The sequence below is a fragment of the Nicotiana tabacum genome, chromosome 3 (genome assembly GCF_000715075.1).
Source record: "Nicotiana tabacum cultivar K326 chromosome 3, ASM71507v2, whole genome shotgun sequence".
Classification (NCBI taxonomy): domain Eukaryota; kingdom Viridiplantae; phylum Streptophyta; class Magnoliopsida; order Solanales; family Solanaceae; genus Nicotiana; species Nicotiana tabacum.
In genome coordinates this window covers 20,785,302-20,800,795 of record NC_134082.1, presented here as the reverse complement: position 1 = coordinate 20,800,795, position 15,494 = coordinate 20,785,302, and the positions used below count along the sequence as shown (strand labels likewise).

Sequence of the window (15,494 nt, the reverse complement as noted above, 5' to 3'; positions counted from 1 at the left end):
AAGAACCAGCCAAGACTCAAGATCAAGCTTCAAGAGATTTATAGATATGAATCTTGTAACTCGTAGCTGATAGACTTAGTTTAGCTTTTTTATTTTTTATTTTGGTGTAATAAGGAGCTCAGCAAGCAGCAACAACAGTGAAATCACAGCTTCCCGGTAGTCTCAGCTACCGAAACTTCCAGAACTATACTAACTTGATTCCTTTATAGCCAAGGATATGTAGGCAACCTCTGAAGCAGGGTTCGGTCAGGCTCTTTTCAAAAATGCTTCTCATGGAGTTTCAAACGGGCAAAAATCCCTCATATTGCTCACTTTATCTTTGCCCGAAAACACTTCATGTTTCTGAGCAAAGAGGGGCAGCTGTGAGCACGTGATTTTTGCCCTGTGTGAATTACTCCCATAAATTCAAGAAAAATATTTTTTTTCCATTATTTGCAAATTCGTAGATTTTATTAATTGTTTGCATTTTTCTTGCATGTTTAAGTTTTATTTAAATCATGAAAAATACCAAAAATATCACGCATGGCATTTAGGCTTTATTTTTAATCGGTATTTACTTGTTTTATAAAAAATGAAAATCACAAAAAATGCTTCATTTTTACACTTTTATTGTTTTTTTCTCTCTTTTAATTTAGGATTAAGTAGCTTTTTATAATTAGTTGATTAGTTTAATTTCACATTTTTAGATAATCTAGGATTTTAATTTCTAGGATTTTTAATTTTAAAAAAAAAAAAAAAAGGAAATAAGGGATTTAATTAATTGGGTTTAAATTCAGAACTTGGGCCATTTTAAAGCCAAAATCAATCCAAACAAATTTCTCCGGCCCAAATCAAAATCGGCCCAATACCAGCCCATTTCACTACCTGTCCCAATTGTTTTTTCTTTCTTTTTATTTAAACACCTAATAACCTAGACCTAAAAAAGAGGATCAGAGGTTGCTTCTCTCAAGAAATACAGAGAAACGACGCCTCTTCTAGGAGAGAGATCAGCGGCTCTTTCTTCTATACCAACGACCTAATTTCCTAAATTGAAAACAACATAAGAACTCTCGTCTGGATCGAGTATCTTCGGCTGTCTCCAACAATGAGATTCCCCTTTCCTAATAGAGAGAGATTAGACAGACCCCTATAAAGAAAAGCTAAACCAAAGCCATCTCTTTCTTCTTGAAGAGGATTGTCTTGTTCGCTCAAGGGAGGATCCGGATTGTGGCCGGACTTTGTTCTTTCCTTCGACTTTGCAATTTTTCGGCGACATTTTTATGAGGCAAATCGATACTGAGATTTTACGGCCAGAAATCTGGTTTTCGTTGAACTCTGTTGTTGCTCTTCTTTGCTAACACTCTATTCTGACTCATTTCTGGTCTTTATTTGCGGATTGAGCTCCTAAAATTGTTGATGCTTCACGGAAAATCAGTGGGTCAAAACTCCATTCTCGCATTCTAGCTTTAGTTGGTTACTTGTTCTTGTATATCCTGCTGAGAGGTAAACACATTAATTACTCTGTAAGTCTATTTCATTTATGTTAATGAACTATCCTCCCTTGTTTTGACATTGATGTTCTTGCTGAATATTCAAATGTGTAGATGTAAAATATCACCAAATGGTCATAGATTCACACAAAGTCCCTTTTCGTTTCTTAGATCATTTTTACCCACGAATAGTAATAACATCGCGTTTCCTCAATTACATTGTCTTGATCTCTCTTTATCAACCCGTATGTGCTAAATGGGTTAGCGTATGAAGTGAATCAATTTGTTAATACAATATGGGTTTAAATTGATTTTAATATGATCTCATTTGTCAAGATGTTTGAATTGTGCCAGTTATTTGTCTTTTAGCAGTAGATATATTCCTTTTTATGCGATGATTCATCTGTCAGTGTTGCATTTTATGTCAAATGATTTCAATCCCATACCTTCTAATAATTGTCGCATTTCCCTTATGAATGGACATAATCGTTGAATGATTGTAGTATACACGCCTCGCCATCTTTTAGTTAAAATTTGCCCCGTTTTTTCACAAATAAATTCCATAAACTCTCGGCCTTAATCTCAAGCTTTAGGAAATATCAACTTATGAACACCGTAGCTTGCTTTAGGCGCGATCAATAATAAATTATCATGTCCATGGGTACGGTTCCCATGATATGATTACGATACGTGAATCTCAATTCGGGAGTGCATTTCATGCAGCCCGAGCATAACAACTTCGAATAATGAAACACTTTTGAAATAAATTGAGGTGTGCCATGCTAAATAAAATCCCAAAACCCATGGACCTCACTTAATTAATTTTAACTCTTCAGAAATCGAAGTGTGCCGTTAGTGAATTTTCCATGGCCCTCGCAAACTTGAAAGGCGTAGTTGCTTTAGGCGCGTAATTTAAATTACTTTCCTAAACCCGGGTGTGCATTTCATGTGACCCAACTCCAAATCTCAACAACGTTAAATAAAATGTGTCGTGGACCGCGAGTGCATTTCATGTGGCGTGGTTCGAGGCGTGTTTTAAATAGCGTTGAATCTTCCTAAAAATAATTAAAAGCGGTTTAATAAGTTAAAATTGTACCATACGCTAAAATATGTATTAAAATCAGATAGTATGCCGGTTATGATAGTTTAAGAGGTCGTGCTAGAACCACGGAATCCGGGGGTGCCTAACACCTTCCCTCGGTTAACAAAATTCCTTACTCATAATTTCTGGTTCGCAGACTTCAAAAGGAAAGTCGAATTTCCTCGATTTGGGATTTTAAAATAAACCGGTGACTTGGGACACCAAATAAACTATTCCAAGTGGCGACTCTGAATTAAATAAATAATCCCATTTCGAATAATGTCAATTAAATTAGAAAAACTCCCTTGTATACCTCTCGGGGTAGGAAAAGGAGGTGTGACAGTGTCAGCATTAAGAAAAATTTTCCTTTATACCTGGAGTTACTAGATTTGGTGGTGAATTTGTTCGTGTATTGGTAGGCTTGTTCTTAGAGAATGAAACTGTTATCCAATCACCTTTACCAATATTGTGTTGTTGTGTCTTGGCCTTCCTGCTGCTTATTGGAATTTGTAGACTGCAAATTAACATATTGGCACTTGGTTTGGCTATGGCCTAATCTACCATAATTTTTACATAAGAAGTTTTCACCTTCGTGGTGAATTTGTTGTTTGTAGTTGCCAGTATAAATACAACTTTTAACTTGCATGTCCATAGGAACTTCCATACACAATCTTGCATATCGTCCTCTTAAAGTTGATGATGTACACGCATCAATTCTAAGTAGTTTTTCAATTTTGTTACCAATTTTTTTTGTAGAATAGCGGAGTCGTAAAATTCTGTTGGAAGTTGATGTAGACGTATCCATACCACTGATATTAGTTGTTTGGCTTCACTGGCTACAAACTGAGGTTCCTATATTTATACAGATAGAAAGAAGTCATTAATGAACCAAGTACCACTATTCAATGCTCTTGACATATTCTCCTCTTTATTAAATTTCACAATAAAATAGTCTGCTCCAAGGTCAATGAGATTAAAGTTTTTAGTAGGCTTCCAAAATGATGCATTTTCCTTTTGAGATATTGGTGGAGTATACGTTTCCCCATGAGCTTAATTATGAGGGAGTATTTCCAAGGTTGGTAAATCCTTTGGATATCATCAACTGATAGAGTGACTCTTAGATTTTCATTGATATTGAGTACTTCTTATGTGCACATACTTGATCCAGTTAAATCTTATGTTGGACAATCAAGTATCATGGCTTGAGTATGTTGGTTTTCTGGATGTGTGGAAATATGGGAGATTTAATTTTCGGTGGAGTTTAGTAGTAGCATTTCCTTAAAAGATAGAGTGGGAGGTTGAAGTGTATTGGGTGAGAAATTAGAATGTGTATGTGAATTATTACCTCTAGTTGCATGGATGTTGTTAGGTGGCTTAGGGGGGATTTGGAGGTTTTGATTGGTAGTGATTGAGACGTTGGTTATGATTGTTTAGAGGTTGAAGATGGTGGATATTAGAGAGAAGGTAGACCTTCTCACTCTAAGTTCACCTGTTGTACTCGTATTTTAGTTGCTGCCCATAATCTACGCACGAGGTTTTGTTTGATTAATATTGATACTATTTTATGAATTGACTAATATTGGTAGTATCTGAAAGGTACATTGAGCTGTTTTCTCTTTTAAGTGCAGACTGTGGAGTCTAAAGTTGATTATGAGACACTAAACCTTAAAAGCCTTTTAAATTTGAGAATCTTACAGAAAGACCCAAAATAAGTCCAAACTTACCAATATTTAGCAATTTATCATAGACTTATTACAACTAACCAAGTGCGTATAAAAATTGAATACCCATATAAATAAGGATTCTTTCTCTCCAAGAATCACATGCAAAAGATCTTCAAGGAAGTTTCAGAGATTAGGTATCAAACAAGGTGATGAACACAAAGAAAAAAAATGCAAAATTCTAAATACCTAAGAAAAAAAGAATCTTTTTCAATTATTATGGTTGAAATTAATTGAAAAATACATATGAAGTCAAATTATAAAAATTGAGAAAGTTTGGAAGTGATTTGGACTGATTTAGTATCATCGTCGCTAAAATCGAGTTTAAAAAATTCGTATGCGCTACATGTATCACGCATGCATCTCACATACAAGTATACATGGATATACATGTGATACATATTTGATATACATATGGTACATATGTGATACACAAAAATTACACAGCGTGATACACATATCTATCTTTTTTCATACTCATCTTCTATTTCGAATTTTCAACTCAAACTACCTCAAAACTTCACCAAATCATCTCAAAACTGAGATTCAAACTCCTTAAAATGTACTCATTCTATTAAAAAAAACACCACTCAAAAGAAAGCAAAAATTTAATTTTTTTTACTACAAATAACTAATTGACTAATATTGGTAGTATTTGGATAATACTGATAATATTTTAAAAATTAACTAATTTTTGTACTAATTTGTTTATGGACTGAGATAACTGCTAGTTTCTCTTTAAATTTCCACTATTCGTCCTAAAATCGGCTCTCTTGTTCGGCCCAAAACCTCAATAAATATAAAGTCTGCTCACTTTTCTTGTTCAAAGGGAAAACTGAGCGATTAACGATAAAAAATCGAAGAGTTTGACAGTGAACGTAAGATTTCAATCTCCTCGCACATTTCTCTTTACAATTATTCTAATCTGGCATTGATTAATTAAAATTTTCGCAGTTGATGGAATCTGCACCGGCAAAGTGTAGTTTATTGAGCCCTGAAGCTGATATTCAGAGAACACAGTATGAATTCTCTCTTCTCTCATCTTTGGGCGTGTGATGAAATTGTACAGATCTGATTAGTAAAGTACATTCTGTATTTCTGTTTTTTTTGTAGGTTTTTTTTGGTTGGGAACTATAGGTTTTTCTAGCTATGGGTGTTTGGAACCAATTTTGTTTAACCCAGAAATCCCGAGGCCAGTGGGGCACGGTTTAAAGCAATGTGGATGCGCTCTTACCACTAGACCAAATCATTGGGGCGATTGTTTAAACCAGTAAAAGTATTTTTTTTCCTCGAAGTGGGAACTTATAATTCACCGAATCTTGCCCATATGCGTGTCTATGGTCTCAGACTTAGATTAGAACATATAGAATTCAAAGAAAAAGTTTAAGATTATGTACTATATATTAAGTGGCATTTGCTGCGGATTTGCCTGTGCACTCTCCACTAATCAGCTTGGGAGATGTTTCTAATAATGTTACGGCTTCCTATTTGATGTGCTTATTCCTTTACAATTTAAGCAAAATGAAGGAGTTTCCTTGATTAGTTCCTAGTGAGTGTTTCATAGTGGAACTCACTTGTCCCAGCTCGAAGCTTTTATAACCAAAATTGTACCAGTCAATAGTTGGTAGTTGGGAATGACTTGTTGGATACAATTTGAAAACCGATTAATGAATGACAGTGGATCACTTGTTTAATTCTTGTTTTCCTATTTGATGTGGTAACTAAGAACAGAGTAAAGATTCTTGTTGTTGAAAATCAAGAGACTGTTAGAGAATAGAGGCTGTTAAATGTAAAACCCTGAGGTTTACAGAGAAGAGGAGAAAATGATATACTTTGCTAGAACTTATGTACCAAGAATGATATCGAAGATAAGAAAATGTGGAGGTCTGCAAGAGATTCAGTTTATTGACTAGGTTACTGTGTATTGGTCGTGAACAGCATGGTATGAGTTTGTATACAAAACTTTCCTCTTTGCATGGGAAAAAGGTTCAATTTTGTTGTTTTAAGAGTATATTGTACAATACAGCAGCTTGAACACCTATTTGCATATTTGCCCACGTAGAAATTGCATATTTGCCCATGTAGAAATTGATATTTGTGAATTGTCTCTTCTTTTGCCCTTTACTTTCTGTACTCTGGTTGTTTGCAATTTTAACTTGTATGCTTCTTGGTTAGGTATCCATATGTGACGGGGACATCAGTTATCGGCATCAAGTACAAGGATGGTGTTCTGTTGGCTGCTGATATGGGAGGTTATTTTCTAACTTTAGATTTCGTGGATATATTATTTTGAAAATCATTTGGTCTCCTGTTTGTTTGTTACTATAATTATATGGTCCAATTGGCCTAATCGTAACTGAAGTCATACGTCTGGCTACAAGCCCAAAATATATTACGGAACGGCAACATGATCATAAACATGAAATAACAAAAATATGAATTCCATGTATACATCTAGACCTCCCACAGAAAGTACATGGAACCTCTAAGGGCATACATGAGAACAATGAACAGGACATGTCCCCAGCTCAACAAAAGAATAAAGTCTAATCTAGCTCTCACCGATAAATAAGTGAAGCTCACCAAAAGAATGGAAGCTGAAGGAGAAGATGCCTAGCTCGTACATCAGCTCCGTGTGCAACAGTGACTGCAATAATCAACAAGAACAATATCTGGAGATCTGAGTACAATTTATGAGTTGTATTCAGTAAGTGTCATTGGCTCCGCCCGATAAGGTTGAAGGAAGACTTGAAAATATGGGTAATGCTAATAAGCAAAACATCATGAAACATTTCATAAAACCCATTTATGAAAATCATATACATATAAACATTTAAAAAACATGAATCTGAAAACTATGCCATTAGGCCATAAACTTTATAGACACTGGCATAATCATCGCTACGCCATGTGTACATCATGATGGACGACCAACACCCGGTCGACAAGGCTGCCTCACCACAATCTTGTATGGTTTCAACGATAAGAGCTAGCACCAATAATACATCCTTTTTGGGATGGTATGAATAACTGCTAATTTAAAATGGATCTAACTGCTATCTTACACGTGCATGTGTAGTTTTTAGATGAACGCCCTTTCCCTAGGAAGCGGATATCCTCTCAGTTACTTAGGTTACTCTCAAAACATATAAATTGAATCATATGACCATATTTAGGTTGGGATTACCTGAATCACGTCATTAGACATGTAATTAGCCCGAATAATTATTAAGTACGTACGGGGCATTACATAGTTTGGCTTTCCTGTATTTCTAGCATTTGGCGTTTCATAGTTGGCATTGTTCATCCAGGAAATGTACAGAATCTGACTGATATTGAGTTATAATTAAGATCCTGTTCCTTTGGAGCAGATGCAGTTCAAGGACTCTAGATATTTGAAATTGTTCAAGCAATATTTCTCACCAGATCATGAGATCAATAAATTGCTTTCTTGACAGTCTATGAAAATAAAAGAAATGAAGAACTGATTCAAGAGAAGCAGAATGGGGATGTCTTCCATATAAATTGTCTAACTAGCAGGTACTAGCTATAGAAGACCTCTCCTCCAAAAGATTATTTAACAATTACATACATGAATTTTGAGTACTCTGAAATAGCAAAGTACAAGGCAAAATATGAGGACTTTCATGTGCCCAAGGCTCATCTTAACATATTCGAAACCCCTTATACATTTTCATCTTAAAAAAAATGAATTAATATTTATTGGATCTTATCCACTTCTTCCTTCTTTGCTATTATATCAGAAGAAAATCTGTAATGGAGTGACTGTTTACGATGAAATAATAAATGATTGAAACAGATTCTTTTGTAGCATGAACAGTACCTCTAGTGTGATCACCTTGAGCCGTTTTATTTAGTTTATCTCTGGCTTGGAGACTAGTTCTCTGCAGGGTATTTCTCAGCTGTGATTAGTACTATACTATTTCAAACTTGAGGGATTCATGAATATGAAGTGATTTAACTGCTTTATTTAAAATACATGGCGAAAAAGGTTACATAATTCATTTCATTATTATAAGTTGTCATGTCTGGAAGTCGAAACACAGTACATCTAATGAAGCATTCACTTAACTTTTACCTTTAAATAAAAAATCAGATCATACTTTTTTCTTTGATAGGTTAAAATCACATAACTATACTTGAACATGGATGCTTCAGGTCTGATATTATTTTGCATCTTGTGTTTATAAGAGAAAATCTGGGATTCTTTCACCGCCTCTTCCCAGAAAGTTAGGGGGAAAAGAAGAATGCAAGAAATTGCTGGAGGGTGCCCTTATGAACATAGAGAAAGTGAGAAACTAAACTTTTTTTTGACACTAGGCAATTTGTGTGTGTTGCATCTAATTTAGATGTATACACTAGTCACACTGACTTTACCAAAGAATTGTTATAGTTTGGCACCGATACTGGGTGAGCCCTTATGATCGTGAAGAAACTAAGTAATTTTTGGAACCAGACATTTATGCGTCAATGAGTGTGTGTTGCACCTGATTTTGCCGAAGAAAATTTTTATATTTTGTGCTGTTGTCTGTTGTCCTTAATCAGGCCCAGCCTCTAGTATTTTTCTACTCTAACTACAGTTTGTTGGAGTAGTTCGACTTGCAATTTTTAAAGAAAAGAGAAACTAATGTTTCAGTCGCATTCAAATTAAAAGTTAAGGTCTAAATTGTCGAGATAGTGCCTAATATGTTTCAATATAGTCGGTTCTGGACTCCTTCAGAAATCAGAACTGCTGCCTTTTCTCCCAGGGGTTAACACTTTAGATTTACATGTTAGCAGCGTTACTTAAGACAACAACGGGAAGTAAGTGGCAAAATAGGAGAATGGCCTTGAAACAATGTATTTTGATTGGTTTGTACCCTTGCAACTTCCTTTAGTTTAGCTCGTTCATACTTAAAACTGTATAATATTTCTGAGTTATAATGACCCAAACAAAAGGGCCATCATCAAAGTGAGAGTTAGAGAGTCGGGTGCTAACCTAGTTTGCTTTCGGGAGAAAAAAATGGAAGTTTTGTCGGATGTGATTGCGAGGAGTGTCTGGGGAGGTAGTTGGGTAAAATATGACTGGGTTCCAGCAGCGGGAAGTGCCGGAGGCATTCTTCTAATGTGGGATGATAGAAGCTTGGAGGTAAAGGAAATTAAGAAGGGAGTTTTTTCTTTAGCAGCTCTTGTCAAAGATAGAGTGAGTGGGGTGGAGTGGGGATTTGGGGGAGTGTACGGACAGGTAGGAGAAGGGTCCAAGGTATTCTTCTGGGAGGATCTGGCCAATACGATGGGGCCATTCCATGGGTTCTAAGGGGAGATTTTAACACTATTAGATTCCCGGAGGAGAGATTAGGGTGTAGTCTGATTTCGAGGGCCATGAAGGAGTTTTCTGACTTCATCAATGTTCACTTTCTCATTGATCTTCCTCTGTCAGGGGAAAGGTTTACTTGGGCCAGGGCGGAGGATTCCAACTCAAGGTCTAGACTTGATAGATTTTTGATATCGCCCTCCTGGGATGAGCTGGTGCTGAATGTGATGCAGATTCCTTTACCTAGGCTGACTTTGGATCATTTGCCTATCTTGCTAGATGGATGCAGAGGGAGAGGGGGTGCGTGCTCCCTTCCGATTCGAGAACATGTGGTTGAAGGTGCCAGGATTTGGTGACAAGGTGAAAGAATGGTGGACAAGCTACGGGTATCAAGGACACCTTCATTTCGTCTTTCGAAGAAGCTTAAATTGCTCAAAGGAGATATTATTAGGTGGAATAAGGAGGTTTTTGGGAGGGTAGAGGTTAAAATGAGGGAGCTTATGCATGAATTGGGGAAACTAGAGAGAGAGGAAGGGGCGAGAGAGTTAGATGAATCTGAGAAAGAGAGATTGGGGGAGGTTAAGAGGGAAATAGTCGAGTTAGCAATAGCTCAGGAGACTAGTTGGCGGCAAAAATCGAGGGCGCTTTGGTTAAAGGAGGGGGATTCGAATACCAAATTTTTCCATAGGGTGGCGGTTGCAAATCGAAGGAGAAACTTCATAGAGTTCTTAGTTGTGGATGGGGTGAGAATTGAGGGAGATGAGGAGGTAAAAGGGGTGATAGTGGGGTTTTATGAGAACTTATACAAAGAGGAAGTTAGTTGGAGGCCGACTCTAGGGGGAAGGGGATAGAGTTCAACCACATAGGGGAGAGAGACGGTGAGTGGCTAGAAAGGGCTTTCAAGGAGGAGAAGGTGCACGAGGCTGTGTCGAGTTGTGCTGGTGATAAGGCCCCCGACCCTGATGGTTTCTCCTTGGCTTTCTTCCAACTCTGTTGGGACACCATCAAAAGGGAGTTGATGGAAACCATTGAATACTTCTATGTGAATGGTGTTTTCGAGAGAAGTATCAATGCTACTTTTATTACTATTGTACCTAAGAAAGAAGGTGCATCTTGTATCAGAGACTACAGGCCTATTAGTCTCGTGGGAAGCATTGACAAGATTATTTCTAAAGTGCTTTCCAACAGACTCAAGAAGGTTCTTGACGTGTCCGTTTCGTCCTCCCAGAATGCGTTTGTGGAAGGTAGGCAGATCCTGGATGCCACTTTGGTGGCAAATGAACTTGTAGACTCCAGAAGGAAAAATAGAGATCCCAGCTTACTATGCAAGTTGGACATTGAGAAGGCTTTCGACCATGTCAATTGGGAGTTCCTGGATTTCATTATGATGCGGATGAGATTTGGGGCAAGATGGAGGGGATGGATCAAGTTCTGCATTTCCTCATTCAGATTCTCTATCCTGGTTAATGGTAGTCCGTGTGGTTTCTTTGACAGCTCCAGGGGTCTCAGGCAAGGAGCTGCCTGAGACCCCCTATCCCCATGCTATTCATTTTAGTGATGGATGCTCTGAGTAAAATGATGGATCGTGCGGCGGCCGGAGGCTTCTTGAGAGGATTCTCAGCTCCGATTGGGGTGCCCAGTGCCCAAAGAGTCTCTCATTTGCTTTTTGCAGATGACACCCTGGTTTTTTTGTGATGCCGATATGGATCAGTTGACCTACCTGAAGCAGGTCCTGCAGTGGTTTCAGATAGTATCAGGTCTCAAAATCAACCTCGGCAAGTGTGACATTTTCCCGGTGGGTGAGGTTGCTAACATTGATGCTTTGTCTTATGTTCTTAGATGTAAGGTGAGCTCCCTTCCCGCTACTTACCTGGGTCTCCCATTGGGCGCTTCGCATAAGGATACTATGGTTTGGAATCCAGTGATCGAAAGGGTTGAAAAAAGATTAGCAGACTGGCAGAAACGGTACTTGTCAAAAGGCGGAAAGGAAGTGCTTATCAAAAACACTTTATCGAGTATGCCCACCTATTACCTGTCCTTGTTGCAAGCTCCTGTGAGCATCACAGAAAAACTGGAGCGGCTTCAAAGAAATTTTCTTTGGGATGCGGCAGATAGAACTAGAAAGTATCATCTAGTGAATTGGCAGACATTCACTTCCCCAAAGAAGTGGGGTGGACTTGGAGTAAAAGATCTTAGGGTATTTAACAGAGCTTTGTTGGGGAAATGGCAGTGGAGATTCGGGGTAGAAGAGAATGCTCTATGGAGGGAGGTCATAGTAGAAAAGTACGATTCCACGGGAGGGGGTTGGAGGACCAAGGCAATCACAACACCTTTCGGGTGTGGAATGTGAAGGAGTATCATGAACAATTGGGAATCCTTCAGTGGTAACATCACTTACAGGGTGAGAGATGGAATGAGAATCAGTTTTTGGAATCATAGGTGGTGTGGAGAGGAAACTCTGAGGGTCTCCTTCCCCAGGTCTTCAGAGTTTCAAACCAGAAGGAATTGATAGTCCAACAGATTTGTAAGGAGCATTAAAGGGGGGGGGGGTAGTATGGGACCTCTCATTTAGAAGGAACATGCAAGATTGGGAGATTGCGGAGCTCCAAGATTTATTGACACTGCTATATGGGCAAGGCAGGCCCCACCATTTTGTGATTCTTGGAGATGGGGTTTACGTGGCAATGGTTTGTTCACCGTAAAGTCCTTTTACCAGAGTATGTTGGTGAGAGAGGAGGCCTCTTTTCCATACTCCTCGATCTGGATTCCTAAGGCGCCCACGAAGGTGTGCTTTTTCGCATGGCTAACAGTGCTTTTACACTTGTTAGTTGGTGCTATATGTGTAAAAACTCAGGGGAAGAAGTTGATCATCTTTTGTTGCATTGCCCTGTGTCCTCGGCTTTGTGGAGGGCGATCCTGAACCTTTTTGGTGTTCAATGGGTGATGCCAAGCACCATAAAGGAAATGTTATATAGTTGGGCAGGTTTCCGTAGAAGAAAAAAGCAAAAGGCGTGGAAGTTCGCCCCGTTAGCTCTCATATGGATAGTTTGGGGGGAGAGAAATAGGAGAGCTTTTGAGGGGATTGAGTCTACTTTTTCACATCTTAAGAATAGTCTTTTATCTTTGATCGCTTTTTGGTGCACTCATATAGCCCCTACTTGTATAGAAGATTGGACGTCTTTTGTAGATAATCATGTTCTGATATAAATTCTCTACTTTTTGGTATACTTCCTGTATACGAGAGTTCTCTCCCTTTTGATTAATACAATTTACCTTATCAAAAAAAATATTTCTGAGTTATGTTGGTCATTTCTTTTTGTCCTTTTTAGGTTCCTATGGTTCAACGTTGCGTTACAAGAGTGTGGAGCGATTGAAGTCAGTGGGAAAACACTCCTTTCTTGGTGCAAGTGGTGAAATTAGTGATTTTCAGGAGATATTGCGGAACCTTGACGAGCTTATGTAAGTTTTTTCCTGTAGAAGTTACTACTGAAGGTTTTAGTTTTACTGTTGCATGATGAGCTTTGGTCGTCTGATGAAATATGATTAGTGACATGTGGTAGTTGATGCTTCATTAATGCCAGCTTGTATGACAACATGTGGGATGATGGAAACTCCTTGGGTCCCAAAGAAGTGCATAATTATCTAACTCGCATGATGTATAATCGAAGGAACAAGTTCAACCCACTATGGAATTCCCTTGTACTTGGTGGGGTGAAAAATGGGCAGAAGTATCTTGGAACGGTAACAGCTATTACATTTGTCTTGCACATTCTCTTCATGCTTTGCCATTGTTAAGTGCTTAGTTATAGATGTTATATTTTTCTTTATTTTCTTCTCATCAAACAAATGCCTTTCTTTTCATTTCAACTTTCTGATCACTAATATCTTTTCTTTATCTCTTTAGGTTAGTATGATTGGTGTCCATTATGAGGACAATCACCTGGCAACTGGATTTGGAAATCACCTCGCAAAGCCCATTATCCGTGATGAATGGCGTGAAGACATGAGCTATGAAGAAGGTGTTAAGTTATTGGAGAAATGTATGCGTGTTCTTCTCTATAGGGATAGATCTGCAGTCAACAAGCTTCAGGTATAGCCCTCCTGATAGATATGCATAACTTCTAGGAAGATTTTCTTACTGTAGACTAAGCAGAAGCAGAAGAACTTATATTTTGATCTTCAAAGTTCATAGCATTTTCGTCGAAGCTAATGTGCAGCGGTGGTTTTTATTCCAAGATGTTGGAAATGCTGCAACTATTGTTAGCTGAAACATGTCAAACGGACTCGGAATTGAACGAAACCAGTTTCTATGAGTCACAAATGATGATACAGAGCCAACCATGTGGTCAAATTACCATTTGGACCACTTATGCAAAATATGAGGGGTCGGGTTCTTTATGTTTTGTTCTCCTAAAAATGCTATTTATGGATAATTCATTCCAAGCACGCCCGAACCATGTTTGAATCTAACCAAATTTTGCAGACAAGTCCCAAATAGATATCCCGAGCTACTAGAAATCTTGGAACATGATTCAAACTTCTAAAACAAAAAATGGCCAGGTCATCACAATTTTCTTCGAAGCTAATGCCACATGTTGGTACTGGTGGTTTCTATTCCAAGATGTTGGAAATGTTGGAAAGAGGATGGTTTGCATTAGTCCAAGTACCGGAAATTAGTAAAAACAAACAAAGGTAGGAAATTGGGCTTGGTAAGTTTAAATATAAAATTAATAGAACTTGTAGTAGATTTTGCATTTGGAGTTGAATGTGATGGTAGATGCATGAACTGCCTTAGTTTTTACTCTTTCATGTTCGACTTTAGGTTGATTCTCCTCCTCTTTAGATTTCCTTTAAGATGGTTCAGTGGACAGCGAAGATTGTGATTTCCCTTAATGACTGTGAACCAGCCCAATGACAGGTAGGGAGAGAGATGTTTTATCCATATTACGTTTTTTTAACTTGATAAAAAAAATTAGGTTCCTTTAAGCGAAGTTGAAGATTTATGTATTGTCTGATGTAAATTTAGTTTTTCATTGATATCTGGAGTCCTGACTATATAACATTATTCATTGCATGTTAACAAGTTTATTGTGTTTGCAAAATAAAAAAGAAATGACATCTGTGTGCTCGGTGGTTGAACTTCCATTTTGTCAATGTTGCATGGACTTGCAGATTGCAAAAATCACGGAAGAGGGAGTGACAATTTCTCAGCCATACTCATTAAAGACTTTCTGGAATTTCTCTGCTTTCCAGAATCCAACTGCTGGTGCGGTGGGGTCTTGGTAACTAGCCCCTGTATTGTCAAGGTTCGAGGCATGTTGCTGATATCAAAACTCAAATGTGCTGCATAGTTATGGTGGCGATATTGATCGTCTTTATGTTGATCTTTTATGCAACTTAAAAGATAAGCCACACGATGCAGCACGTCCCAAATGTTCGCTTTCATGTACACTGTTACCTTTGCAGATTTATTTGGTATGCTATTGTTGTCATCGGTTAAACAAGCTTTTGTGTTCGCCCTTTTGTTGTGTTGCTAGGTAAGTACACGGCATATGCTCCTTATCCCGTGTATGGATATTTGAACTTTGATAGTTGGCACTGAAATCCTTATTGCTTTCATTTCTTCAAGGGTAGGTGTAGACACTGAAATTTTAACAGAGCAAGATATCCTAAATTTATTAGGGTGGCTTGATGGCTACTCTACCCAAATTCTAATTTATGCATATAAATAAGGCTACATATGTACTTCAAAGACGATCTCAGTAATTCCATAAACTTTAGGAATATACACAAAGATATCAAATATACGATCTCCGAAATCCCATAAAACTCTTGGAATATTCATTAAGAGAACAAAGAAATGTAAAATATGTCTTGCTCAAATTTCTAGCAACATTCAAGATCCAAAC

At 37.9% G+C, this 15,494-nt stretch overlaps 1 protein-coding gene across 2 annotated transcripts; it reads left to right on the top strand.

Annotated features, from left to right (window-relative positions):
• Window positions 1-5,015: 5,015 nt before the first annotated feature.
• On the top strand, window positions 5,016-15,213 carry LOC107825913 (proteasome subunit beta type-4). 2 transcript variants are annotated; one of them, XM_016652833.2, is made up of 7 exons: window positions 5,016-5,149; window positions 5,226-5,290; window positions 6,447-6,523; window positions 12,915-13,044; window positions 13,167-13,326; window positions 13,490-13,675; window positions 14,758-15,213. In XM_016652833.2, the coding sequence occupies exons 2-7, from the start codon at window positions 5,229-5,231 to the stop codon at window positions 14,869-14,871; spliced, it is 729 nt and encodes a 242-aa protein (XP_016508319.1). In that variant the 5' UTR covers window positions 5,016-5,149; window positions 5,226-5,228; the 3' UTR covers window positions 14,872-15,213. The 2 variants fall into 2 exon arrangements, with proteins under 2 accessions (XP_016508319.1, XP_075105359.1); XM_075249258.1 differs by lacking the exons at window positions 5,016-5,149; window positions 5,226-5,290 and adding an exon at window positions 5,412-5,547.
• Window positions 15,214-15,494: the final 281 nt, after the last annotated feature.

Excerpts from the sequence above, each read along its gene's own strand:
- LOC107825913 (XM_016652833.2), top strand. The coding sequence starts at position 5,229 with ATGGAATCTGCACCGGCAAAGTGTAGTTTATTGAGCCCTGAAGCTGAT. Across the intron at positions 13,045-13,166 it reads CGGAACCTTGACGAGCTTAT|CTTGTATGACAACATGTGGG; the intron begins GTAAGTTTTTTC and ends CATTAATGCCAG. Across the intron at positions 13,327-13,489 it reads GGCAGAAGTATCTTGGAACG|GTTAGTATGATTGGTGTCCA; the intron begins GTAACAGCTATT and ends TTATCTCTTTAG.